The sequence below is a fragment of the Cyanistes caeruleus genome, unplaced genomic scaffold (genome assembly GCF_971803275.1).
Source record: "Cyanistes caeruleus unplaced genomic scaffold, bCyaCae1.hap1.1 HAP1_SUPER_30, whole genome shotgun sequence".
Lineage (NCBI taxonomy): Eukaryota > Metazoa > Chordata > Aves > Passeriformes > Paridae > Cyanistes > Cyanistes caeruleus.
This window is the reverse complement of record NW_028256295.1, coordinates 2,713,564-2,741,335: the sequence shown is the minus strand read 5'-3', so window position 1 is coordinate 2,741,335 and position 27,772 is coordinate 2,713,564. Positions and strand designations below refer to the sequence as shown.

Here is a 27,772-nt window from a genome sequence, read left to right as displayed (position 1 = left end):
GGTTCCATGAGCCCAAGGAAGAGGTGGCCTCTGGAGTAGCAAAATTCATTAGCATTCTCCAGGTGGCTGAGGATCCGTCCTCCTTAGAACAGGAATGAACAGAAATGGGCACAGCTTTCTGGCTATCCCAGCTCTGGGATGGGCCCTGGGCCTGGAGCAGGAGCAGCTCCTGAGAGCCCCAAGACCAGGGCTCTTGTGCTGGCCTGGGCAGATGGGATGGCAGGAGGGGCTGCAGAGCTCTCAGCACCTCAGGGAGAGGGGAGCAGGGCACCCAGGGAGCCTCCTTTTCCCTTGGCCAAGCACCTTCCCCATGGCTGGGGCTGAGGCCTCTCTGAGCTGCAGCTGCTGCTGTGCCCTGCAGAGGGGCTGAGGCCGTGGGGCAGTGCCCAGAGCAGCCGGCCCTGAGCAGAGCTGTGGGGCCAGAGCCAGCTGGGCTGTGCTGGGGAGAGGCCCTGGGTGCTGCTGAGAGCTCAGGGCAGCTGGGACAGCTTGGAGGGAGCTGGGCTGGGCTCAGAGAGCCTGCCAGAGAAACCAGCAGTGTCCATCTCAGCCTGTGTGAGCGTGCAGGGGCAGGACCCAGCCCAGGCCTTGTGGGGCAGGGACAGCGCCTGCAGGGCAAGGGATTGAAAACAGGCAAGTGGCCGAGAGAGGAGGCTGCTCTGTGCCCTTGGTGGCATGAGCAGAGCAGGGAGGGGACCCAGGACATTTGTCACCACCAGGCTCTGTCCCCAGGTGTTGGCAGCCCTGGCTGCTGACCCCAGGCTTGGCTTGTGCTGAGTTTGGCCGTGGCCCAGCTCCATCCTCCTGTGGGCTCAGGGCCTGTTGCTGGCCATGGCCAGCCCTGCCCAGCCTCTGTGCTGGCCCAGAGCCCGGCAGAGCCCGGGGCAGGGCTGTGTGTGCAGGCCCACAGGTGCCAAAGGCTCTGCAGGAGCTGGGAGAGGCTGCCCAGCAGGGAGGCCATGGGGCACAGAGCCCCAGGGCTGCTGTGGGCACCACAGCACAGGGGCTGTGCCCACCTGCAATGCTCCTGCCCTGGGCTGGGCCTGCACAGGGGCTGGGGCACCATGGCTGGGCCAGCGGGGCACAAAGGGGCCATGGAGCCGCTGCCAGGGCTGGCAGCAAGGCCAGGCACAGAAAAGGAATTGCTGTGCATGGCCTGTGCTGGCCAGGGCTGGCTGTGCCAAAGGCAGGGCTAAGCCTCTCTTGGTGGCTGCAGGAAAAGTCCAGAGCCCAAAGAGCCTCCATGGCTGTGCTGGAGACCAAGACCAGAGGAGGGAAATGCAGGGCTGCCACCAAGCAGTACCCTCGTCCCCCAGACAACTCTCTCAAGGAGACATTTAAAAGGAATTACAATTTTTTGTGTCTTCTGAGTTGGATGCACTGGAGAAATACCAGCAAGAGATTCTGAGGAGCTCAAAACAACAAAACAGCCTTTACTGGCAACTATAAAAAATCAGAGAAACTTTGACAAATGGTTTAATATGACATTCAATAAACAAAAAACTTCTCAAAACATTAACTTGGCCCATTCAACTCCACAAGCTCTAAGCGTGTTCATTTTAAGTTTCTCAAAGTTAGCAAGAGGACAGAAATAGCAAACACAAAATGAAAGAAAGACAAAAAAGCCTTAAAGAAACACACACAGAGATACCAACGCCTGGATTCAGATAGAAATTCCAAGAGGAGGTAGGGTCAAGATGTGTGTTTGCCTTGTAGTCAGCCTTAAGTTCCCCTTGGTCTTCCTGGGCCCTTTCCCCAGGTGGGATTTCCCATCATTTGGTCACTCAGGAGCTGGGCTGGGGGCTCCAGAGGTGGGTGTGGAGCATTGCCTTTGGTGTGCCAGGGACTGGCAGACACTGCAGGGCTGGGATAGAGGCTCTGGGGGGATTGGGGTTCCAGGGCAGTGCAGTGCTGGGGTTACAGGGCACGACAAGGCTGGACCTGACCCTTCCTCCCCTTTGAAACACAAAATGTTTCCAGCCAACAATCTCCTCCAGTCTCTCACAACAGGCAAAGCTGGAGGTGGAATCTCAGTTCTGGCCATGGACACCTGGCTGAGAAGGACAGTTCTTTCCCATAGGAAGGAAAGCACAGAGCCCCAGGGTTTGGAAGGCAGGTGAGAGCTGGATATCAGGAGGCCAAGGCTGACAGACAACCCTGACAGACTTGTCAGTAATGGCAGATTTCATCTGGGAGCAGTCTTTGGATGTAGGGAATATTGGAGGTGGAATCCCAGTTTTGGCCATGGGAACCTGCAGAAGAAGGACAGTTCCTTCCCATGAGAAGGAGAGCACGGAGCCTTCCCAGTGTTTTCTGGGGAGATGAGAGGTAACCCTCCTGAACCATTGCAAGAGAGTTTTCCTAGCAATGTTCCTATGGGAACAATCCCTCAATATCAGGAAATTTGGAGGTGAAATCCCAATTCTGGCCATGGGTGCCTGGAGAAGCACCCAGTTCTTTTTCATAGGAAGGAAAGCACATAGCCCCAGTGTTCCAGCAGCAGATGAGAAGTGACCCTCAACATGCCCCGGTCAGCTGCACCAGTCAGGCCAAGCCAGACCTGTTCCATGTTCCCTTGGTTCCATTGGGCCCTGTGGTATCACAATAGATCCTTGGTTACCTGGTGCCACACTGTGTCGGAATGTTCTGCTTGGTTCCATGGGGCCCTGCAGTGTCACAATGGTCCCTTGGTTCCATGGGGCCCTGTGCTGGTGCATTCCCCCCTCCCCTTCTCAGGCCGCCCTGCCAGCTGAGAAATGCTCCTTGGGCCTGGGCCTTGGCCAACAGCCCCTGGGCTCAGCTCCTCTGCAGCTCATCAGAAACACTGTCTGCTCCCAGGCACTGCTGCTGCCCAAGCAGCTCCTGCTTGCTTCAGGAGCAGCCCTGGGAACTGTTCCTGTTCCCTGCGTGGCACAACATCCCTGTTCTCAGCCTTGCAATGAAAGCTGTTGATGCCAGGTGTGGCCAGGATGAAACATTGCTGTGCCTGAAGCCCCTCTCTTGGGGCCCTACAAACAGCGCTCCAAAAGGAGCCCCTTGCAGCTCTCCTGGGCCAGCCACCTCCCTCGGAGTGGGGCCTCTGTGAGCCGGGAACTCTCCCGTTTGCTGCACTCGGGGCATCCCCGAACAAGGACGGAGCCTGGGCCGATCCCCCCACTCCTCCAGGCTCAGCCCTTGGCCCGCTGGGGAGATGCCAAAGCATCGGCAGGGAGCATTTCCCTGCCCTGCAGGGGAATTTCTCACAGCTGCCTTGCACTGCCTCTTTGTGTCTGTGTGCACACACCAGTGCTGTGCCCTGGCAAATGGGGCAGAAATGCTGCTCTGGGAGGGGCTGGAGTGCCTTGGAGATCTGAGTCAGGCAGGCCTGTGAGGAAGGTTGAGTCACGAGGTATAAGCTAAGCTAAATGCTGCCTAGTGTTCTTCTTTTACTCCATTGTTAGGATTAATACAAATTATGAGCTAATTAAAATACTGTTTAGTATTATTCTTCTGCTAATTTGATAAGTCATAGGTTGTAAGTTGGTTTAAATACAGTAAATGCTGTTGTTTTGCTAAATTGTGACATTTGAGGTTTCAGTTAAGGTTAAGGTATAACTGAAGTCCTGTTAAGTTTGTGCTCTGTTAAGTGAATGAACTCTGGGATGTTGTCATGTGTTGTCATAGAGCTGTATTGTGATGTCACAGAAGACTGTGATGTCAAAAATTCAACCTGTGATGTCACAGTTTGTTCTGTGATGTCACATCCTGGTCTGTGATGTCACAGAGCCACCCTTGATGATGGCAGTCTCTGCTCAATGGTCTCACACCATCCTTTATGATGCCAGAGTCAGCTCTGTGATGTCATAATCCCATCAGTGATGTCACACAACCATCTCTGTGAATGTCATAGAGATACCCTGTAATGTCACAGCACATACTTTGACCTCACAACCAGGTCTATGATGTCATACAGCTATGTCATGATGTCACAACCTGCATCTGTGATGTCACAGATCTCCTCTATGGTGCCCTAGCTGCACAGTGACCTCACACAACCCACTCAGAGCTGTCACACAGCCCCTTTCTGACATCACAGCTGCTCTGGGGCTCCAGGACACAGCCACAGAGGTGCTGCTGGGACACAGCCCCCTCTGGCACATCCCACAGCCCCTGCCAGTGCTGAGCCCCTGGCAGCTCTGTCTGGGCCTGCTCTCTGTGTCCCTGAGCTGCCCTGGCAGGGCCCCAACCCTGCTGGGCTGTGCTCAGGAGCTGCTCCTGGCCAGAGCTGTCTCTCTGCAGCGCTGCCCTTGCCAGGAGCTGCCTCTGGGCCAGGAGCCCGGCCCAGCTCAGCACCACAGACACAGCACCAGCACTTTCATCACCCTCTCGGGCCTTTGGGGCTCTTGGCATCACACTCAGTCCCTCACAGTGTGCTCCAGAAACTCCTCAAGAGCTCCAAGTCAGATGGAAACACTGAAGTTTCTTGTAGTTGAAATGAGAGACACGAGTGAGAAAGCGTCCCCAGGTTCCAGGCAGAGCAGAAGACTGGAGGCCCTGATGGCAGCTGGGGACAAGCAAGGGAAAGGTGTCTGTGGTGCTGAGCAAAGCTGGATGTGTTTCAGGAATGGCAAGGGCCAAGGGCTGAGCCCCAGCCCCTGGCAAGGCAGATGCTGTCCCTCCCTCATTGCTCAGGGCTCTTCCCGGGCCACTGGCATGTGGGGATGTGCAATGCCAAGGGCAGCACCATGGGGCGGCCCCTGCCAGGCTGCTGAGCAGGGACAAGGAGGCAATGAGGCCCCAGGGCTGCCAGGGTCACTTGTCCCCTGCTGGCCTCAGGCCCAGGGCCAGCAGCCATGGCCAAAGGGCTGCACAAGTTGCCTCTGGCAGGGCCTTGCAGCTGCACAGCCCAGGGCCCTCAGCCTCTACCTGCTACTTATGTGATGAGGTCTCCAAGCCCCATCCGGGGAGATTTTTGGGTCCTCTCCATGGGCTGTGAAAATGGAAACACTGGTCAAAGTTATTTTCTACCAAATCTTGCATTGACAGGGATCAATCTAATTAAGCTGAAGAAGAATGGATTTAGATTTGTTAGAAGAAGGAAATATTTTACAATCAGAGTAGCACAAAACTGCAGCTGCTTTTCCAGAGAAATGGATGCCACATCCCAGAACTGCTCCCAGAGCAGGAGCTCTGTGCAACCTAACACAGTGAAAGCCCCTCCCCTCCCCAAGGATGGAATTGCTGTTGTGTGGGTTCTCTGATGTGCTGGGTGCCCTCACAACCCTCCTGGCCAGAATGTCTGCTGAGGGCCAGCCAGGCTGCTGCAGTGGCACTGACCTCACAGCCATCACCATTGCAGCCATGTCCCCTGGGCCTGGCTCTCCCCTTTCCTCTGCCCCTGCCTTGTCTCTGCTGCCATGAAGAGTTGTTTCATTATTATCTTGTCCCCAAGGTGCTGGGGCCAATTGCTTCCCAGTCAGGCTCCTGGAGCAGCAGTGGCTTTTCAGAGCACAGCCCCAGGAGTGCCTGTGGCAGACGGTGCCTTGGCAGCCCAAGGTCCCCTGGGATGTCACCATGGAATTGCTGGGACTGCGTCTGACCACTCGGCTCTTCAGCATCCCCAGAAACCCCTGGGAGGTCTCTGTGGTGCCCCTTGGAGTGCCTGTGACATCCCAGCTCTTGAACAGCCTGGAGACTTTTGGAATGTTCCCATGGAGCCCTTCTGAGGGCCTGTAACACATCTGATCCTTGGTAGGCAACCATCACCATCCCCCTGTTGCTATCGTCTGTTTCCATGACAACCATCACAGTCCCTGCTGCTATGGTCAGTCCCTTGGCAGCTCCATGGAGACCCCATGCCAGGGGTGGTTTCCATGGACACCAGCTCAGGCCTGGAGCCAGAGCCCGTTGCCATGGCAAACATTTGCAGTCCCATCCCCAAGCTCATGGGATCCCAGAGCCACACAATTGGCTGAGTTGGGAGGGACCCATGGGGATCTTCCTTAGCTCTCAAAACCACCTTAAAGGTAAAGTCACCCCATGACTTTCCACCCCTTCAACTTGTGAACCCCTACCTAAAAATTATCAATTATATTTAATATACAACTTAAAACAATAAATTGACAGAAAAGAAGAAACAAATATTCACTACTTTCCACCCCGAGACTTTTACTATCACTGCTATATAAATTTAAGACAATCATGCTTTGCTCTTAATTAACCTTTTATCTCACAGTAACACTATTAACGTAGTGGTCCAGATTTGCTAATTATTTTACCTGCATTCTCCAAAAATTAAATGTCATGGTTTTAAATGAGTAACTAAAAAAAATTACTTATTTTTTGCTGTGAGATATGGATTAGAACAAGAGCAAAACAGGCTTAAAACTTAAAAGGAATAAAGAAAGTTTATTGACAAAATATAAGAATAAGAACACCAGAATAAACTTCCAGAAAACTCTTTTTATTCCCTACTACCCACCATTCTTTTGTTCACGTGACAACACAGAGACCAAAGAACCTTGGAACTTTGGTGTCCAGAACAGTCCCAATTCTCGATAGAGTCTTTTTATCAGTCTTTGTAGAGAAACAGAAGTCTCTTTCTGCTAATCTATAGAGTTTCTCACAAGAAAACTACTTCTGTTATAGTTTTCTATTGCTCTGATGTCAGCTGCCCAGAAATGCTGGTATCAGAGCTCACTCCTCCCATTTCACATCACTCTGAGGTGTGTATGGGCCATGAGTCTAGGGATGGCATTTAAAGGATGAGTTATTCAAAGGCAAAAGTCTTCTTCATCTGTCCTTGTGAGCTCTACTGGAAAACAGTTTTCTCATTGCCTCCCAAGGCTTCGAATTTTCGCTTCACTCTGTTCCAGCACCTCACTGCATCACAATCACTCTACTTTTTATTCAAAATTCACACTTTGAACACTCCATTCCTCCCCATATACTCTGTCATGAATTAAAGGAGTTTTTTCAAGACCTTATTGTCCATTCCCATAGCCTCAAGAGAAAGGTATTTCAGCTCATAAACCATTTTCTTGTCCTCTACCCCTTCTGAAACTTAATTCTTTTCTTTACTGTCTCCGATAGTTTTATAAAGTCTCTTTATATGTTGATTATTCTCTTTTTCTTTCTCTGGATAAAAAAAAATTAATCTGCAAGTCTCATCTGGGTAATGAAAGGGTTAAAATCTTGCCCAGGCTTTTGTAAGTGGTTCTGTGATCTCTGCTGGAGCAGCGGCTGGAGTTGTCTTCGATAGAAGATTCTTCATGGCTGCTCTGGAAAGTGTAGTCACCGCCTCAGCTCACCGCAGGTTCAGAGCCCCTTTCTTTCTTCACTCGGCAGTCCCAGGTGAATTTAGTCACAGCAAAACCTGCAGCTGAGCCAGGAACCGGCCTGGCCCGGCCAGAGCCAGGGGAAAGCCCCGCAGGCCCCATCTCCCGACCGGGAGACATGGCAGGCTCAGCCCAGCCCCCACCCAGCCGCATGGGCAGTCAGGGAACGGGAGGCCTGGAGCTCTGTTACCTTTCACAGCCAGAAAACAAAGAAAGACAAGAGTACTCTGGCTTTACATCTTAAGGTAGCGTTCACAAGTTGATCTCACTTTTCAATGGTCAAAACTGCTGTCAATTCCCAGTAATGACCAATAATTGGTCAGGAGAAAAGACTCCCATCAGTCCCTAGCAACTTCAACTTCCTTAGCTCTCAAAACAACCTTAAAGGTAAAGTCACCCCATGACACCGCCTCAGCTTGAGCCGCTCCCTCCACTCCTGGCCCTGGGCACCAGAGGGAAGAGGTTCCTGCAGCCCCCAGCCAGGGACCCGCTCCCAAGGCTGCTGCCATGGCAACCAGGCCTGGCACCAGCTGGGATGCTTGGTTTCCATAGGCTGGGCTTCAGGAATGGCATTCCCCAATTTCCTACTCCTGCTAAAACCGCGCCACCAATAGCTTCCCAACTGCCTCCCATGGAAAGCACAAAAGGCAAAGATCCTGGGCTGGGATAAGAAGAATTTATTGAGAACAGTAATGACATAAAAAACAAACAGGAACAGAAAAAATTTTGGTAACAGAAGGGATAAACCAAACTATTTACAGGGAAAACTACAACACTACTGGACGGCCTCTTCCCTGCCACATATTTCCTCCTGCCTGGAAAGGACACTCTTCTCCTCTGGTGAGAGAGAGGGAATCCTTTTCCTGCCCCTGGTAATGACCTAAAGGGGATTGAATATAATGACAGGGCCATGGTCAGACTCTCAAGTTCTTTAATCTCACATCATGTCCTTGCCACGGGCAGGAAAAGGTACAGGTGTCTTCCCAGCATGGATCACAGGGAACATGGATCACCAGGTCTCCTCCTAACCTTGGTCCTCCAAGGGGGGATGAGGCTGGAGCTGTGGAGAAAGCTTTTCCTGCACTTGGGGCACTCGCTGGGCTTCCCTTACTGGTGCCTCCGTTGGTGTCTGGTCAAGTTAGATTTGTCTGAGAAACTCTTCCCACACTGGGTACACTCGTAGGGCCTCTCCCCAGTGTGGATACGTTTATGGGTATTGAGGCGGGAGCCGCAGCTGAAGCTCTTCCCACACTGGGGACACTTGTAGGGCCTCTCCCCAGTGTGGATGCGTCGGTGCCTGATGAGGTTGGAGTTTCGATTGAAGCCCTCCCCACAGTCGGGGCAACGGAAAGGTCTCTCATCCGTGTGAATCCGCTGGTGCCTGAGGAGATTGGAGCTGCTCTGAAACCTCTTCCCACACTCAGGACACTCATAGGGCCTCTCCCCAGTGTGGACGCGCTGGTGGATGATGAGGTGGGAGCTGCAGCTGAAGCCCTTCCCACATTCCCCACACTCGTAGGCCCATTCCCCAGTGTGGATCATCTGGTGGCGGATCAAGCAGTTGCTTCGGCTGAAGCTCTTCCCACACTCCAAGCACTTGTAGCGCTTCTCCCCATCCTGAAGCCGCTCATGGACCACCAGCTCAGAGCCCCTGCTGGATCTCTGGCCGCCTTCCCGGCACAGGGTGGGTCTTTCCTCCTCAGAGCACCCTAGGATGGCTTTGGAGCCCCTCCTCCTGCAGGATCTCTGGGGATTTTCCTCCCCATTGGATTCCTGTGCTGTGGAGCTGCTCAAAACAGCCTGTTCCATGAGCCTCTCCCGAGGGGATTTGTCCTCCCTGGTCTCCATTCTCAGCTCCGTGTCTGGGGGAGGAAGGACAAGGAGAGGATGGGATTTGCCTCCGTGCCAGAGGCAAGGGGAAGGAGATCCCCCCAGTGCGTCCCCGGCAGGACGGCGTCGGCAGCGGGGCTGTCCTGCAGCCGGGGGCCAGGCTGGGCTGGGAGATGGAGCAGGAGAGATGGAGAAAGGGGCACTGACTTCCTCCTCACCTGCCTGGGTGTCCTGGGGCATCTTCCTCTTCCTCACAGCCTCCTTCTCCATCCAGCCAAGGTTTGGGATTGGGAAATCCTGGTTTAGGAGAAAACAAGGAATGAGCACATGGACTCTGATGGTACTTCTTACCAAGTCCATATTTAGAAGTCATCGGGGCATCTGGGGTGTCTTGGTTCGAAAGGTAAGGTGTTTGTTAAGGAAGGCAGAAACCTCCATTTAAATTGATAAAAATGTTAACATCCCATCCCCTCTGAATTATAATCTTGAAATCAAAGTGCTCTCAGGTAATGGTCTGGGAATAGGAACAATAGTTTTTTTCTAAAGAAAGGAAAATGAAAATACAGCACTACAAAAAAAACCCAACAACAAATAAACAACCCACCAACAGAGTCAGAATACAACCTGATACCCTGTTGGTCAGGGTGCTGGTAGCAGTCTGATTAAATGGTGGCTGCAGTCCTCCTGGAGTGACAACTGTGGTTCTGTTGAAGCAATGATCCCATAGAAGATTGTAGCTTACCTCTGAAGTTCCCGTGCTGTAGATGGGTCTGGTCTCTCCCCTGGGAATCCAGTGGAGAAAGACTGCCTGTGGTGTTCTGATTATAAGATTATATCCATGCAGGAATGCTTGGCTCCTCCCCCTGGGTGGAGCATCTCACAATGGGATGATGTCATTTTATCAGTCCTGCACTGAGACTCAATGGCCCATTAAGAGAAGATATCCCCCTGGAGGAAGGATGGGTGGTGGAAGAGATAAAGAACACTGCCCCACCTGGTTTTAACAGCTGGCCCATTAACAGAAGATATCCCCCAGTTATGAGGGATGGGTGATGAAAGAGATAAAGAAAACTGCTCTACCTGGTTTTAACAGATGGTGATAGAATACATACTTTTGGTTACAACTTGCATTGCAACCCAAGATATGGGCTCCATAAAAACCTCCCAAACACCAGGACTTAGCCCTGAAAATGCCTCCCAGGTGTTCCCCATCTCTGGTCTCCCTCCTTTGGTGTTCAGGGGTTCCTCCCTGTCCCAGCTGCTGGGGTTCATGCTTGTACTGGGGGTCCCCTGTCTACTCGGTCCCTGACCTCTTCAGGCTGCTGGGAGTGCCAGGAATCCAAAAAGTTCCCCCATTTCCACTCAGCTTTGGAGTTCTTCATTCTTCAAACATCCCCCCAAAAAAACCCAATCCAGGGACAGCCCAGAATATCTGGGCTGAGCTCCCCCTCCCCGGGCACTTCTGGGATGGGGGGTGATGATCCCACAGGTGGGGGCCTGTGAATTCAGGGAGTGCTTGACCTTGTGGTTCTTTCTCCTTTCCCTGATCCTCCTATGTCCCTCCTTCAGGCTGAAGAAGCTGCTCAAGGAGTCAGAAGCAAAACTCCAAGTCCCTTGGAGCTTCAATCAGCCCGACTGTGGGCAGGGACTGCCAAAGGCTCCCCAGGGACTGGTGAGAGCAGATCCTGGAGACCAGGATTGCCGAGAGCCAGAGGCTCTGAGCAGGGAACTGCAATGCTGAGCCAGCCTTGGCTGGGTTGGAGGAAGCAGAAAGGCCAAGCCCTGAGCCCAGGCCTGGCCCAGCAGGGCCTGTCCCTCACGGGTGGCTCGGGGCTCTTTGTGGGGCAGTGGGATGTGAGGGGCAGCAAGGACAAATGCCATAAACCTGTGTGACACTCCAGATCCTTATGGAACCAAGGGGCCAGTGTGACACCATGGGAAGTTGTGAAACCAAGGGGATCGTTGTGGCACTCTTGGGCCCATGGAACCAAAGGACCAGTGGGACACTCTGGGGCCTTATGGAAACAAGAGGACACTGTGAGCCTGCAGGGCTGTAACACCCCAGAACACTTCAATGCTGGTGGTAACCAAAGGTTCCTGTGCTTGAATTTGGTGCACAGGAGAAACAACAACCAGATCTTCTCAGCATGGACAGATGCAAAGAATATTCTTGGTAGGAAGGGACCCACAAGGACCATCAAGTCCAGCTCTTAAGATAATGGCCCACACAAGGATTGAACCCACAAACTCGGTGATACTGGCACCATGCTCTGACCAACTGAGCTAAGAGGTCAAAATGACACAAAATTTAACTGACGAAATACAGACAATCAAGGAACTATGGCAAAGGGTTTAATACAACATCCAACTGCACAAAGAACTCTTACCATAGCCTTAACTTTGCAAACTTAGCTCATTTAACCTAAAAAGTGTTAACCCTTAAGATTTTGGGTAACATTAAGATATCCAAAAATATTCCAGGTACATAGGATAGGAAGGAGAATAAAAAGAGACCAGAAAGACGTAAGATCTACAGAAAAACACTTCCAGAATGATCCCAGTCACTCCCACTACAATCTCGGTCACCCCCAGTATGAGTTGTTGCACCCAGCCACCCCCAGTATGGTTCCAGTCACACCCAGGCCCTCCCAGTATGATTCCACTCATGGCCAGAGTGACTCCCTGTCACTCCCAGGATGGGCCCAGTTGTTCCCAGTAACCTCCAGCATGGTTCCAGTCCCAGCCAGCACCTTTGCAGTCACTCCCAGTATGATCCCAGCTAGTTCCAGTAGGATCCCAGTATGACCCAGCATGGGCACAGCTGCTTCCAGGATTATCCAGCATGGTTCCAGTTGTTCCCATTTACCTGCACTGTGGTTTCAGTCTCTCCCGGTATATCCAAGTTGCTCCTAGTCACTCCTCAGGCTGATCCCAGTTGCTCCCAGCCACTCTCAGTCACCCTGAGTGCAGTCCCAGTTTCTGCCAGTATGGTCCCAGTCTTGCCCAGCATGGCCCAACTGCTCCCACTGTGATCCCAGTAGGATGCCAGTTACCCTCAGGATGGTTCCAGTTGCTCCCTGTTCCTCCCAGCGTGATTCCAGTTGCACCCAGTTGGCCCCAGTATAGTTCCAGTCGCTCCCCAGATGATCCCAGCTGCTCCCTGCATGGTCCCAGTTATGCCCAGCTGGAGTTGCCCCCCGTGTAGACCTAGTCACTCCCAGTTGTTCCCAGTTGTCCCCAGCATGGTTCCCATTGTTCCCAGTGTGTTTTCAGTCATCCCCAGTATGATCACAGTCACTCCCAGTATATCCCAGCTGCCCTCAACATGTCCATAGCCATTCCCAGACACTCCTAGTAATCCCAGTTAGGTGCTTGTTATCCCAGTATGATCTCAGGCCCAGTATATCCCAGTCAAGCTGGGATTCACTCCCTGAATTCACAGCCCCCTCCCACCCGTGGGATCATCACCCCCCCATCCCACAGGTGACGAGGAAGGGGGAGACCGGCCCAGATATCCTGGGGGGGTCCCAGGGTTGGGTTTCTGGGGGTGATGATTAGAGAATGAAGAAAACAAAAGCTGAAAAGAAAATGTCCTTTGGGGGGACATTTGGGGTTCCCAGTGGCAGCTGCTGGCAGAGGCAGCCTGGAAGAGCAGAGCCCTGTGTCCCCCAGGACCCCAAAGTGGGGAGCCCAGAGAGGGGGAGCGCCATGATTCGTGGGACCCTCAACTGCATAGAGAGGGGCAGGGGGGTCTCCTTGGTTCCCCTGCAACCCCAAGAAGGGAATAAGGGGAGCAGGGACCCTGGGACCCCAAAAACTTCCAGCATCCCTAAGTGGGGAGATGGAAATGGGAAGAACTTTTCAAATTCCTGGCACTCCCAGCAGCCAGAAGAGGTCAGGGACCAAGTAGACAGGGGACCGCCAGTACAAGCGTGACCCCCAGCAGCTGGGACAGGGGTGAAACCCTGAACACCAAAAGGGAGAGAACAGAAATGGAAAACTTCTGGAAAGCATTTTCAGGGCCAAATTTTGGTGGTGTACAATTTTTATGTACCCCATGTCTTGGGTTGCAATGCAAGATGTAACCAAATGTATGTATTCTATCACCATGTTAAAAACTAGAGGAGCAGTTTTCTTTATCTCTTTCATCACCCATCCCTCATAACTGGGGGGATATCTTTTGTTAATGGGCCAGCTGTTAAAACCAGGTGGGGCAGTGTTCTTTATCTCTTCCACCACCCATCCGTCCTCCAGGGGGATATCTTCTGGTAATGGGCCATTGAGTCTCAGTGCAGGACTGATAAAATGACATCATCCCATTGTGAGATGCTCCACCCAGGGGGAGGAACCAAGCATCCCAGTGACTCCCAGTCACTCCCACTACAATCTCAGTCACTTCCAGTATTTGCTGTTACACCCAGTCACCCCCAGTATGGTTCCAATCACTCCCATATCCTTCCAGCATGATTCCACTCATGGCCAGAGTGACTCCCTGTCACTCCCAGGATGGGCCCAGTTGTTCCCAGTAACCTCCAGCATGGTTCCAGTCCCAGCCAGCACCTTTGCAGTCACCCCCAGTATGATCCCAGCTAGTTCCAGTAGGATCCCAGTATGACCTCAGCATGGGCACAGCTGCTCCCAGGATTATCCAGTGTGGTTCCAGTTGCTCCCATTTACCTGCACTGTGGTTTCAGTTTCTTCCAGTCTATCCCAGTTGCTCTCAATCACTCCTCAGGTGCTTCCAGCCTGATCCCAGTTGCTCCCAGCCACTCCCAGTCACGCTGAGTGCAGTTCCAGTTGCTGCCAGTATGGTCCCAGCATGGCCCAACTGCTCCCACTGTGATCCCAGTAGGATGCCAGTTACCCTCAGGATGGTTCCAGTTGCTCCCTGTTCCTCCCAGCGTGATTTCAGTTGCACCCAGTTGCCCCTAGTCATAGTCTCAGTCGCTTCCCAGATGATCCCAGCTGCTCCCAGCAAGGTTGCAGTCATGCCCAGCTGCCCCCAGTGTAGACCCTGTCACTCCTAGTTGTTCCCAGTTGTCCCCAGCATGGTTCCCATTGTTCCCAGTGTGTTCCCAGTCATCCCCAATATGGTCACAGACACTCCCAGTATATGCCAGCTGCCCTCAGCATGTCCATAGCCATTCCCAGACACTCCTAGTAATCCCAGTTAGGTGCTTGTTATCCAGTATGATCTCAGGCCCAGTATATCCCAGTCAAGCTGGGATTCACTCCCTGAATTCACAGCCCCCCCATCCATGGGATCAACACCCCTCTATCCCACAGGTTACCAGGGAGAGGGAGCTCGGCCCAGATATCCTGGGGGCTTCCTGAGTTGGGTTTTTGGGGGTGATGATTGGAGAATGAAGAACACCAAGGCTGAGAAGAAAATGTCCTTTGGGGGGACATTTGGGGTTCCCAGTGGCAGCTGCTGGCAGAGGCAGCCTGGAGGAGCAGAGCCCTGTGTCCCCGAGGACCCCAAAGTGGGGAGCCCAGAGAGGGGGAGCGCCATGATTCGTGGGACCCTCAACTGCATAGAGAGGGGCAGGGGGGTCTCCTTGGTTCCCCTGCAACCCCAAGAAGGGAATAAGGGGAGCAGGGACCCTGGGACCCCAAAAACCTCCAGCATACCTAAGTGGGGATATGGAAATGGGAGGAAGTTTTCAAATTCCTGGCACTCACAGCAGCAAGAAGAGGTCAGGGACCGAGTGGACAGGGGACCCACAGTACAAGTGTGACCCCCAGCAGCTGGGACAGGGGTGAAAGCCTGAACACCAAAAGGGAGAGAACAGAGATGGAACTAGAACTCCCAGGAGGCATTTTCAGGGCCAGATTTTGGTGGTGTAAAATTTTTATGTACCCCATGTCCTGGGTTGCAATGCAAGATTCAACCAAAAGCATGTATTCTCTCACCATCTGTTAAAAACTAGAGGAGCAGGTTTCTTTATCTCTTTCATCACCCATCCCTCATAACTGGGGGGATGTCATCTGTTAATGGGCCAGCTGTTAAAACCAGGTGAGGCAATGTTCTTTATCTCTTCCACCACCCATCCTTCCTCCAGGGGGATATCTTCTGTTAATGGGCCATTGAGTCTCAGTGCAGGACTGATAAAATGACATCATCCCATTGTGAGATGCTCCACCCAGGGGGAGGAGCCAAGCATTCCTGCATGAATATAATCAGAGCATCAAAGCACCACAGGCAGTCTTTCTCCACTGGATCCCAGAGGAGAGACCAGACCCATCTACAGCACCGGAACTTCAGAGGTAAGCTACAATCTTCTATGGGATCATTGCTTCAACAGAACCACATCAGTCACTCCAGGAGGACTGCAGCCACAATTTAATCAGACTGCTACCAGCACCCTGACCAACAGGGTATTAGATTGTATTCTGACTCTCTCAGAGTGCTGTTTTTTTGTTGTTTTTTTTCTTTTGTACTGCGGCATTTTCATTTTTCTTCCTTTAGTAAAGAACTATTATTTCTATTCCTATATCTTTATCTGAGATCACTTTGATATCAAGATTATAATAATTTGGAGAGAGTTGTTGCTTACATTTTTATCAATTTCAATGGTGGTTTTTGCCTTCCTTAGCCAACACCTTTCCTTTCAAACCAAGACCCCCCAGATACCCAGGGACTTCTAGAGAGGGACTTGGACAGAGGGACCTTCAAATTCAACCTGCTCATTCCTTGTTCTCTCCCGAACCAGGATTTCCCAATCCCAAACTTTGGCTGGATGGATGAGAAGGCTGCAAGGAAGAGGAAGATGCCCCAGGACACCCAGGCAGGTGAGGAGGAAGTCAGTGCCCCTTTCCCCCTCTCTCCTGCTCCATCTCCCAGCCCAGCCTGGCCCCCGGATGCAGGACAACCCCGCTGCCGACGCCGTCCTGCCGGGGACGCACTGGGGGGATCTCCTTCCCCTTCCCTCTGGCACGGAGGCAAATCCCATCCTCTCCTTGTCCTTCCTCCCCCAGACACGGAGCTGAGGATGGAGACCAGGGAGGACAAATCCCCACGGCAGGACCTCATGGAAGAGGCAATTTTGAGCAGCTCCACAGTGCAGGAATCCAATGGGGAGGAAAATCCCCAGAGGTCCCGCAGGAGGAGGGGCTCCAAACCCATCCCAGGGTGCTCTGAGGAGAAAAGACCCACCCTGTGCCGGGAAGGCGGTCGGAGATCCAGCCAGGGCTCTGAGCTGGTGGTCCATGAGCAGCTTCAGGATGGGGAGAAGCGCTACAAGTGCTTGGAGTGTGGGAAGAGCTTCAGCCGGAGCAACCGCCTGATCTGCCACCAGATGATCCACACTGGGGAATGGGCCTACGAGTGTGGGGAATGTGGGAAGTGCTTCAGCTGCAGCTCCCAACTCATCATCCACGAACGCATCCACACTGGGGAGAGGCCCTATGAGTGTCCTGAGTGTGGGAAGAGGTTTCAGAGCAGCTCCAATCTCCTCAGGCACCAGCGGATTCACACGGATGAGAGACCTTTCCGTTGCCCCGACTGTGGGGAGGGCTTCAACCGAAACTCCCACCTCATCAGGCACCGACGCATCCACACTGGGGAGAGGCCCTATGAGTGTGCACAGTGTGGGAAGAGCTTCACCCGGAGCTCTCACTTGACGAGACACCAACGGAGGCACCAGTAAGGGAAGCCCTGCCAGTGCCCCAAGTGCAAGAAGAGCTTTGTTCACTGCTCCAGCTTCATCCCCCCTTGGAGGATCCATGTTGGAAAGAGACCTGGTGATCCATGTTCCCTGGGATCCATGCTGGGAAGACACCTGTCCCTCTTCCTGCCCATGGCAATGTCATGATGTGAGATCAAAGAACATGAGAGTCTGACCATGTCCCTGTCATTATATTCAATCCCATCTCAGGTCATTGCCAGGGGCCGGAAAAGGATTCCCTCTCTCTAACCAGAGGAGAAGAGTGTCCTTTCCAGGCAGGAGGAAATACATGGCCAGGAAGAGCCAATAGGTTGTTTATTAGTTTTCCCTGTAAATAATTTGTCTTATCCCTTCTGTTATCAAAATTATTTCTGTTCATGTTAATTCCTCATCTCATGGCTGTTCTCAATAAATTGTTCTTTTCCCAGCATGAGATCTTTGCCTTTTGTGCTTTCCATGGCAGGTGGGAGGGAAGCAAGTGGCAGCAAGGTTTCAGCAGGAGCAGGAAATTGGGGAATGCCATTCCTGAAGCCCAGCCCGTGGAAACCGAGCATCCCAGCTGGTGCCAGGCCTGGTTGCCATGGCAGCAGCCTTGGGAGCGGGTCCCTGGCTGGGGGCTACAGGAACCTCTTCCCTCTGGTGCCCAGGGACAGGAGTGGAGGGAGCGGCTGGAGCTGAGGCGGGCAGGTTTAGGCTGGATGTGAGGAAAAGGTTTTTCCCGCGAGGCTGCTGGGGCACTGAACAGGCTCCCCAGGGAAGGCTCCCAGCTCCAGGGCTGGCTGAGCTCCAGCAGCGTTTGGCCAGCGCTGCCAGGCCCAGGCTGGGATTGTTGGGGTGTCCTGTGCAGGGCCAGCAGTTGGACTGGAGGATCCCCATGGCTCCCTCCCAACTCAGCCAATTCTGTGGCTCTGGGATCCCATGAGCCTGGGGATGGGACTGCAAATGGTTGCCATGGCAACGGGCTCTGGCTCCAGGCCTGAGCTGGTGTCCATGGCAACCACCCCTGGCATGGGGTCTCCATGGAGCTGCCAAGGGACTGACCATAGCAACAGGGGCTGTGATGGTTGCCATGGAAACAGACAATGGCAACAGGTCCTGGTGATAGTTGCCATGGAATCAGACCATCGCTACATGGGGCCGGTGATGGTTGCCTACCAAGGATCACATTTGTTACAGGCCCTCAGAAGGGCTCCATGGGAACATTCCAAGAGTCTCCAGGCTGTTCAGGAGCCAGAGTGTCACAGCCAGAGACAGGGGCTCCACAGAGACCTCCAAGGGGTTTCTGGGGATGCTGAAGAGCCGTGTGCTCTAACGCAGTCACAGCAATTCCATGGTGACATCCCAGGGGACCTTTGGCTGCAAAGGCACTACTCTGTCACAGGCACTCCCGGGGGCTCCACGGTGACATCCCAGGAGTCCCCAGGCTGCCAAAAGCTGGGATGTCACAGACACTCCCAGGGCTTCCTGTCATGCGCAGAGTGGGAGCTTCAGGCAAAAGCTTTATTTCTTTATTGGAGAAACTCCTGCTTAGTCATGACACCCAGCAGCCACCAGGGATCCTCAAACCCCTCCAGAGCACCTAGACTTTTAAATTCCTTCTAAGTGAGGAGATCCAATCCCAGCCCCAGAGTTTGTCAAAGGTTTATGTGTAAAATGTATTGGACAGGTGGAAGTGAATCGTAATGCATCTTGTCCCATAAGACTAAAAATTGAGTATGAGATATATTTATACAAATACAACTGAGTGATTGATTGATTGATTGATGATTAGACAGATTTATTTGCACCACAGAGTAAATAAAGAAAAAGAGTTATTTACTAAACAGTATAGGAGCTATAACAATTATTAGACTACAGTGCTCTAGGAAGCAATTTTGAAGTAAACAGGGCCTTGCTGGAGTTGTTTGAGCCCATTCCAGGCACAGCCTCCTGCTCCAGCAGGAACTGCCTTTCCTGTGCCATGGCCAGGGAAGATCCCACTGCAGGAAAAGCCCCAGGCCAGCCCCAACCCAGGGAAGGGCTCGGGCACAAGTGCAGAGTGCCGTGCTGGGAGCTGTGCCAGGGACAGCCTGAGGCACCACAGGCACCTTGGCAGCAGCAGCTGCTCCCAGGCCATGGCCAGAAGGCTCCCTTGGCACCCCGGCCTGGTGGCCAGCACTGCAGAGCTGCTGCTTCAGGGCTCATTTCTGGCTGGGCTCTGAAAAGCCACTGCTGCTCCAGGAGCCTGACTGGGAAGCAATTGGCCCCAGCACCTTGGGGAAAAGATAATAATGAAACAACTCTTCATGGCAGCAGAGACAAGGCAGGGGCAGAGGAAAGGGGAGAGCCAGGCCCAGGGGACATGGCTGCAATGGTGATGGCTGTGAGGTCAGTGCCACTGCAGCAGCCTGGCTGGCCCTCAGCAGACATTCTGGCCAGGAGGGTTGTGAGGGCACCCAGCACATCAGAGAACCCACACAACAGGAATTCCATCCTTGGGGAGGGGAGGGGCTTTCACTGTGTCAGGTTGCACAGAGCTCCTGCTCTGGGAGCATTCCTGGGATGGGGCATCCATTTCTCTGGAAAAGCAGTTGTTGTTTTGTGCCACTCTGATTGCAAAATATTTTCTCCTTCTAACAAATCTAAATCCATTCTTGTTCACTTTAAAGATACTGATCCTTTTTCTGTCACTGGAAGATTTGGTAGAAAATAATTTTGACCAGTGTTTCCATTTTTTCAGACCATGGAGAGGACCCAAAAATCTCCCAGGATGGGGCTTGGAGGCCTCATCACATAAGCAGCAGGTAGAGGCTGAGGGCCCTGGGCTGCGCAGCTGCAAGGCCCTGCCAGAGGGAACTTGTGCAGCCCTTTGGCCATGGCTGCTGGCCCTGGGCCTGAGGCCAGCAGGGGACAAGTGACCCTGGCAGCCCTGGGGCCTCATTGCCTCCTTGTCCCTGCTCAGCAGCCTGGCAGGGGCCGCCCCATGGTGCTGCCCTTGGCATTGCACATCCCCACATGCCAGTGGCCCGGGAAGAGCCCTGAGCAATGAGGGAGGGACAGCATCTGCCTTGCCAGGGGCTGGGGCTCAGCCCTTGGCCCTTGCCATTCCTGAAACACATCCAGCTTTGCTCAGCACCACAGACACCTTTCCCTTGCTTGTCCCCAGCTGCCATCAGGGCCTCCAGTCTTCTGCTCTGCCTGGAACCTGGGGACGCTTTCTCACTCGTGTCTCTCATTCCAACTACAAGAAACTTCAGTGTTTCCATCTGACTTGGAGCTCTTGAGGAGTTTCTGGAGCACACTCTGAGGGACTGAGTGTGATGCCAAGAGCCCCAAAGGCCCAAGAGGGTGATGAAAGTGCTGGTGCTGTGTCTGTGCTGCTGAGCTGGGCCGGGCTCCTGGCCCAGAGGCAGCTCCTGGCAAGGGCAGCGCTGCAGAGAGACAGCTCTGGCCAGGAGCAGCTCCTGAGCACAGCCCAGCAGGGCTGGGGCCCGGCCAGGGCAGCTCAGGGACACAGAGAGCAGGCCCAGACAGAGCTGCCAGGGGCCCAGCACTGGCAGGGGCTGTGGGATGTGCCAGAGGGGGCTGTGTCCCAGCAGCACCTCTGTGGCTGTGTCCTGGAGCCCCAGAGCAGCTGTGATGTCAGAAAGGGGCTGTGTGACAGCTCTGAGTGGGCTGTGTGAGGTCACAGATGGGGCTGTGACATGACAGAGTTTGTTGTGTGAGGTCACTGAACAGCTACAGCATCATAGAGGGGATTCTGTGACATCAGAAAGAGGTGTGTGATGTCACAGTGTGGCTGTATGACATCACAGAGTGGGCTGGGTGATGTTACTTAGTGGGTTGTGACATCAGAGACATGACTATGACATCAGAGGTCGAATGTACATCATTACAGAAAGAATTCTGACATCACAGAGCAGGTTGTGACATGACAGAGCCACCACAGGGTGGATTGTGATATCACTGGTTGGTTGTGAGACATCACAGAACAGGCTGTCAAGTCACATGGTGGTGATATGAAATCCTAGAGTGGGCAGTGACATCATAGAAAAGCCATGTGACATCTCAGGACAGGTTGTATGACATCACAGTGCTGACTGTGACATCACAGAATGAACTATGACATCAAATGTGGCTGTGTGACATCACAGAACGCTGTGTGAAATCACGAGGTGATTTTGTGGCATATGGGAAGAGCTGTGACTTCACAGAATGGTGGTGTGACATCCTTGGGCAGGTTGTGTGACACCACTGAGTGGGCTGTGACATCCCTGGTGGCTGTGTGACATCTCGAGGTCACTGGGGAGGTCACTCTGCCCCAACCTCCCTCCCAGTCCCCCCCAGAGAAGTCCAACACTGCTCTTGCAGCAGCCTGTCTGCACAGAAACACTTCCAGGGCTCTCTGCATTTCCCTTCCCTCACTCTTGCCTCACTCACACACCTCCCAACAACCCACTTGGTGCTTTCAGCTGCAAGGAGTTCAAAGCTTGTCTGTCCTTCAGCAGCTGCTCTAATTCTGCCTTCAGACAACTCTGGGGCTGTGTTTATTGTAGAACTCCCTGTGTGTCTGAAACATTCCTTGTGTGGTTCTGCCTTGGGGAAGGGGAACCTCCTTGGTGGCACCTTGGGCTTGGCACACACTTGAGGAGGGTGTCTGTTTTCCATGGGGAAACTCAGCAGTTTTAGATTGCTAAAATCAAAGAAGGAAAACCCCTCTTTGCCTGAGTGCAGCCAGTTCTGTGAGCAAAGCAGGTCCCAGGGGAGTGAGGAGAGACAGGATGGGGCTGGGGAATGTGGAGCAAGGTTGTCCCCACTGGGTCAGACCTCAAGGCACAGCTTCTCTGACCTGGCCAGACCTCCTTAGGAGAGACCCTGGATCAATATCCATCACTGAGTGCTGCAATCACCTCTGCTCTAAAGAGAACAGGAATAAAAGACACCCTTTAAAATAGGAATACATATTTCTTAGAAGCTCTTTGAACTATTTCTCCGTAACTATTGTAGGAAACTTTCCTAAGAACTGCACCAGACCAGAGGGAAATGAAGGCACAGCCATGGTTTGTTAGGACTTGCTTGATCCTAATGAGCCCCGTGGTGCATTTGGAGCTGAGCCCTTGAACCCCAGGGCCTGAGAGGAGATTGCACAAACCTTTCCAGGAGTCCAAGTCAGAGGAAAAACCCAAAGTTTCTCGAGGCATTAATGGGTCCCACTGTGACCCATCCCCAACACAGGCTCCTCATGGACTCCTTGGAGGAGAGAACTGGAGGCCAGGATTGCACAAAACCTCCCAGAGACTCAGTGAGGGAAGGAAAATCCAAAGTAGCTGAAAAAGCCCTGAGTATCTCAAAGTATTGATGAGCCCCACTGAGTGTCAATGCAAAGCTCCCAAGGGACTCGTTAAAGCAGATAATTGGGGCCAGGATTGCACAAACTTCTCAGAGACTCAGGGTGGGAAGGAAAAAGGAAAGTACCTTAAGAACCTGAAGTACCTTGAAGCATTAATGAGCCCCACTGAGTGTTGTTACTGACAAAGCCTCTCAAGGGACTAATTACAGCAGATAATTGGAGGCCAGGATTGCACAAAGCTCTCAGAGACTCCAAAGCAAAAGCCAAAGTCCTTTGAAAAAGCTGCAGTCCCTGGGAGCATGAAGGAGCCCCCAGGGCCATTCCTGAGCAAGGCTCCCCAGGGACTCCTTCCAGCAGATCCCTGAGGCCACTGGCATGTGGGCTAGGGGGGATGCTGAGGGCAGGCCAAGGGGGTGACAGTGGCCAGCCTTGCTGGGGCTGTGCCAGGAGGCCCCAGGGCCTCAGGACAAGGTGTCTCCTCACAGCCCTTGCTGGCACAGCATTGGCTGCTGTGGCCCAGGGCACCAAGCCTTGGCTTCTCTTTGTCCCCAGCTGTCATCAGTGCCTCCAGTTCTCTGCTCTGCCTGGGGCCTGGGGACACTTTCTCAGTCATGTCCCTCAGTGGGACCCATTAAAAGTGAAAGAAACTTTGGAGTTGGATTCTGACTTGGAGTTCTTGAGAGGTTTCTTCCCCTCCCTGTCAGGGACTGATGTTCAGGGCCTCAGCACAAAGCCCCAAGAGGCTCATTAAAGTCCTGCTGCTGTGTCTGTGCTGCTGAGCTGGGCCGGGCTCCTGGCACAGAGGCAGCTCCTGGAAACCAAGAAGAGCTTCAAAAGCACATTTCTCTTGCTGAGCAGCTCTTCTGCCAGCCCAGCAGGGCTGGGGCACTGCCTGCAGCCACCCTGGGCACAGCCCAGAGGCACAGAGAGCTTCAATCAGTCAGGGCTGGGAAGGGGCTGAGAAGTGCCTGGGGCAGAATCCCTGCCAGCCCTTGACACAGGAAGCCTCTGGCTGCAGGACAATGCAGCTGCAGCTCCTGGAGGCATCTCCTCAAGCTGGAACATGCCAGTGCCTACAGACTCTGTGAGTACATTCTCTGCCTGTCCCTTGTGCAGAGCAGCCAGGGGTGCCCAGGGCTGTCCTGCAGAGCAGGGTCCTGCAGCCCAGGGCGCTGTGCTGGGGCAGGGACTCTGCTGCCTGCCAGGGACAGCTCTCAGCCGGCCCGGGGAGCTGCTCCCAGCGCTGGGGAGAAGCTGTGGGGGGAAGGAGCCACCCTGAGCAGGGCAGGGGCTGCTGCTGAGAGGGGCTGTGTGGGGCAGGGCTGCTCCCAGCTCCAGACCTGCCTGGGCACAGCTCCAGAGGACACTTCCCAAAAGAAGGTGAGCCTGGGATTGCTGTAAAGATCAGGAGCTTTCCTGAGACTGTGTTCAATTTCTCTCTTTAAGCAGGGTGGGAAAGTTGAGATGATAGCAAAAAGATTTTTGCTTTTTATGCATTTTTAATATATTTTTAGATCTGTAAACTATTATCATGTAATTATAAAATTTTAATTCTTAATTAACTCTATTAAACTATTATTCTATAGTATAGTATAGTATAGTATAGTATACTATACTATTATATTATATTATATTATATTACATTTATATTATAATTAAGGACAACTATTATCCTTAATTAACTCTAATATGTTTCCTAACCTTACTCTTAGATTTTAGAACAATAATCTGATCTTCTAAATAGATTTCTGAAATACTGTATTGTCTTATCATCAGGGAGAGGAGCTACAAGAACATTTTGTTTTGTAACCAGAATGTGAGCAGTCATAACAAAAACTGGGGCATAGAAACCCTTGGACCTACTCCAATGGGTTGACTCAGGGATGTGTAACTGGGGCAGCTGAATCTCCTATTGAATGTTTCTGTTAAATATCCTAATTAATCAACCTTAATGAATTGTTGAAATAAGGGGCCAGGTGCACCCCATCCCCACTGGGATACATGGAAGTTTCCAATAAAGGTCTGGATTTTACTTTACTGTTCTAACACTGTTGCAAAGGTTTGGGGTTTTTTTCTCTTTTGATTATAGACAACGAAGGAGATGAGAGAAGCAGAAGAGGAATTGTAATCCCAGAATCACAGAACATTCTGAGTTGAAGGGGGCACACCAGGAACAGCAAAGTAATGTTTGAACATGTACAGAGATGACAGAATTGTAAGTTTGGGTGCTCAGTCTCTCTGCTGGGAGCCTCCTAAACAGCCTAAATGCACTGCTCTGATATTGTCATTGGTATCTGGGGCTCTCAGGGAGGCTCTGGCATCTGCAGCAGCTGAGTCAGGCCATGCCCTTGGGATTGCTGCCAGGCAGGTGTGTCCATGGGAATGGGGTGTCCCAGCTTCCCTGTCACCTGTGGGGCTGTGGGCAAAGCAGTCCATGGCAAAGGGGAATGAGCTGAGCCCCTCCCTGAGATCCCATCATGGGCACACCTGGGGATCTCCTTGCTGTGTCCTTCCAAGCTCTGAGCTGCCCTCCTGGCTGCAAATCTGTGCCAGAGCCTCTCAGAGTTCCCTGAATGTCCCACGGGGAAGGGCAGAGATGCCACAGCTGAGGAAATGCTGTTGGCTCTGCCAAGGGAGTCGTGAGTGTCCTTGGCAGAGGAGGGTGCTGAGCCCTTGCCCAGAGACCTTTAGAGAGGGTGAGACATTCAGGGATCCCTCTGCTCTGGGCAGGGTCTGGTTTATGCCAGGGTGACACAGGAGTGTGACTGTGCTCTGATTCCAGCCAAAGGTGCAAACCCAGGGCAGTTGGGAACAAGCCCATCCAGCCCCTCACCTTCCCTAAGCCACAGGGAATCCTTTGCCTCTCATGTGTCTCAGTGGGAAATTCTGAGTGCAGCAGAAATGCTGGGGATTTCTGACCTCAGAGAACCAGGAATGATTTGTGGGCAGGAAAAGAATATTTAAAATTTCTTCCTGGTCTCAATATCTTTTAGAAGTGGGAATAAAGATGGCAACAAGCCCTTCTGCATTAGGAGTGATTCCCCTCACAAATCCTGAATATCCAGCTTTTCCCCTCTGTTACATGGCCACAAACCCAGGGCAGCAGGGCAAGGATGGCTCCTGGAGAGCCCCTAGGCACGGGCCTTGCTGCTCGACAGCACAGCTGGAGCTCAGTCAGGGACCTGGGTGAAGTTTTCCCAGAGCTGGAACAAGGGTGGGTGAGTCCCAGTGGGACAATCTGCAGGGAATGGCCCATGTTTGACTCAAAGCAATCTCTCCTGACTTGTCACTGTCCTTTGTCCATGAACAGGTCCCCATGTGCAGCCACAGCAAATGTCCAACAGCAGCTCCATCAGCCACTTCCTCCTGTTGGCATGGGCAGACACGCGGCAGCTGCAGCTCCTGCACTTCTGCCTCTTCCTGGGCATCTCCCTGGCTGCCCTCCTGGGCAACGGCCTCATCATCAGCGCCGTAGCCTGCAGCCACCACCTGCACAGCCCCATGTTCTTCTTCCTGCTCAACCTGGCCCTCACTGACCTGGGCTGCATCTGCACCACTGTGCCCAAAGCCATGCACAATTCCCTCTGGGACACCAGACACATCTCCTACACAGGATGTGCTGCACAGCTCTTTTTCTTTCTCTTCTTCCTTGTAGCAGAGTTTTCCCTCCTGACCATCATGTGCTACGACCGCTACGTGTCCATCTGCAAACCCCTGCACTACGGGACCCTCCTGGGCAGCAGAGCTTGTGCCCACATGGCAGCAGCTGCCTGGGCCAGTGCCTTTCTCTATTCACTGCTGCACACAGCCAATACATTTTCCCTGCCCCTGTGCCATGGCAATGCCCTGGGCCAGTTCTTCTGTGAAATCCCACAGATCCTCAAGCTCTCCTGCTCCAATTCCTACACTAGAGAACTTGGGCTCATTGCAGTCAGTGCCTGTCTGCTACTTGGTTGTTTTGTGTTCATTGTTTTCTCCTATGTGCAGATCTTCAGGGCTGTGCTGAGGATCCCCTCTGAGCACGGACAAAGGCACAAAGCCTTTTCCACCTGCCTCCCTCACCTGGTTGTGGTCTCTCTGTTCCTCAGCACTGCCATATTTGCTCATCTGAAGCCCCCCTCCATCTCCTCCCCATCCCTGGATCTGGCAGTGTCAGTTCTGTACTCAGTGGTGCCTTCAGTCCTGAACCCCCTCATCTACAGCCTGAGGAACCAGGAGCTCAAGGCTGCAGTGTGGACACTGATGACTGGATGGTTTCAGAAACATTAAACAGCTGGACAATTTCTGCAAATCACTTGTAATAAAAGTCAACTTTGATACTTCTTGTTTTAATTTTGGAGGTTCTTTTTCTTCATTTTACTTTCTAATATTGTGTACAATAAAATGTTATTATTTGTGCCATTTCTCATTTTGTTTCTCCCTCCACCTTCCTTGTGGCCACAGACTATGTCCATGAGGGCCTGTGCTCTTGGTGGCTTTCAATGAACGAAAGGATCTCCCAGCAAAGTTTTCTGCAGAGATGCCCATTTTGTTCCCTTCTCTGGAGCTGCAGCAGCAGTGTCTGTGTGCAGAGCTGGGGCAGATCAGTGCTGGCACAGCAGCTGTGCCCAGGAGCAGCAGCGCTTGGTGTTGCCAGTGCTGCTCCCGTGCCACTGCCCCGCTGCCCTCCTGGCCCTGGTGTTGCTGCAGGGCCTGAGTGCTCTCGGGGCCGGGCACAGCCCTGGGGGTGGCAGTGCCGGGGCTGCAGCAGGGACAGGCCATGGGCACTGCTGGGGCAGCGCTGACGCCTCAGGGCAGGGCCTGGGGGCTCCAGGCTCCTTGCCCAGGCTCTCTCAAGAACACGGCCAGGCCAAAGCTCAGCACAGAAAACCCCCGTGAGCAGCCCCAGGGTGGCCGTGGGCAGGCTGGGGGCAAACAGCATGGCTGGGGCTCTGCAAGGTCCCTGGGGGAGACGGGAAGGAGCAGCAGAGCAGGGGCTGATCCATCCCCACTGTGCTGGACACCCCAGGGCAGCGTCCCAGAGCGTCCTCATGGAGCTGCCAACAACATCCCCCCTGTGCAGCCCTGGCCTCTCCCCCAGCTCAGAGAGGTGCCGCATCCTTGCAGGCACAGACACGGCAGCACTGGCTCAGGAGCCCCTGTTTGCACTGCCCAGAGCAGGCGTCAGCACCCCCATGGTGCTGCTGTGGGGAGATGAACCTGAGGGAGCACAAATGCCATCAGCCCCTGGGGCCAGGAAGGGCTGGGGGATGGGAGGGAAACCACTCAGGTTTGTCGTGGCCTCTGGAGTCACACAGAAAGTTTGTTCCCATGAGCTGTGAGTTTCCTGTGCCACTGCAGACGTTGTTGCTCAGGACCAGGAAATCCCAACCCTCTGAATCGCACCTGGGATAGGGATTAGTGGAACTGCTGGAATGACAAGGACTGGAATGCTGGTGGAAAAGCCTGCACTAATTTAATTAACCCAATTTCCTGATGGAAAATAATACAGGAATTTCCTTTCTGGAATTGGAAAAGCAAGGAAACGTTTTTTTAGGAGGTGTCATAGGCACTCCCAGACTGGGGGTCTCCCTAACCCATCCTTTCTGGATTGAGGAATGGAAGTTCCTGGGATGAGCCAGGATTAACAA

The 27,772-nt window shown here is 53.0% G+C and overlaps 2 protein-coding genes across 2 annotated transcripts in view; both read right to left on the bottom strand.

Moving 5' to 3' along the window:
- The window catches only part of LOC147645291 (uncharacterized), a 409,208-nt gene that overhangs the window by 228,629 nt on the left and 152,807 nt on the right, over nt 1-27,772 (bottom strand). The window contains 2 exon segments of the mRNA XM_086874768.1: nt 6,902-6,909; nt 8,474-8,915. Of these exon segments, the coding sequence (XP_086730894.1) occupies nt 6,902-6,909; nt 8,474-8,915 (450 nt within the window).
- LOC111922621 (uncharacterized) overlaps nt 1-27,772 on the bottom strand; it is an 813,543-nt gene that overhangs the window by 643,901 nt on the left and 141,870 nt on the right. The window lies entirely within an intron of this gene.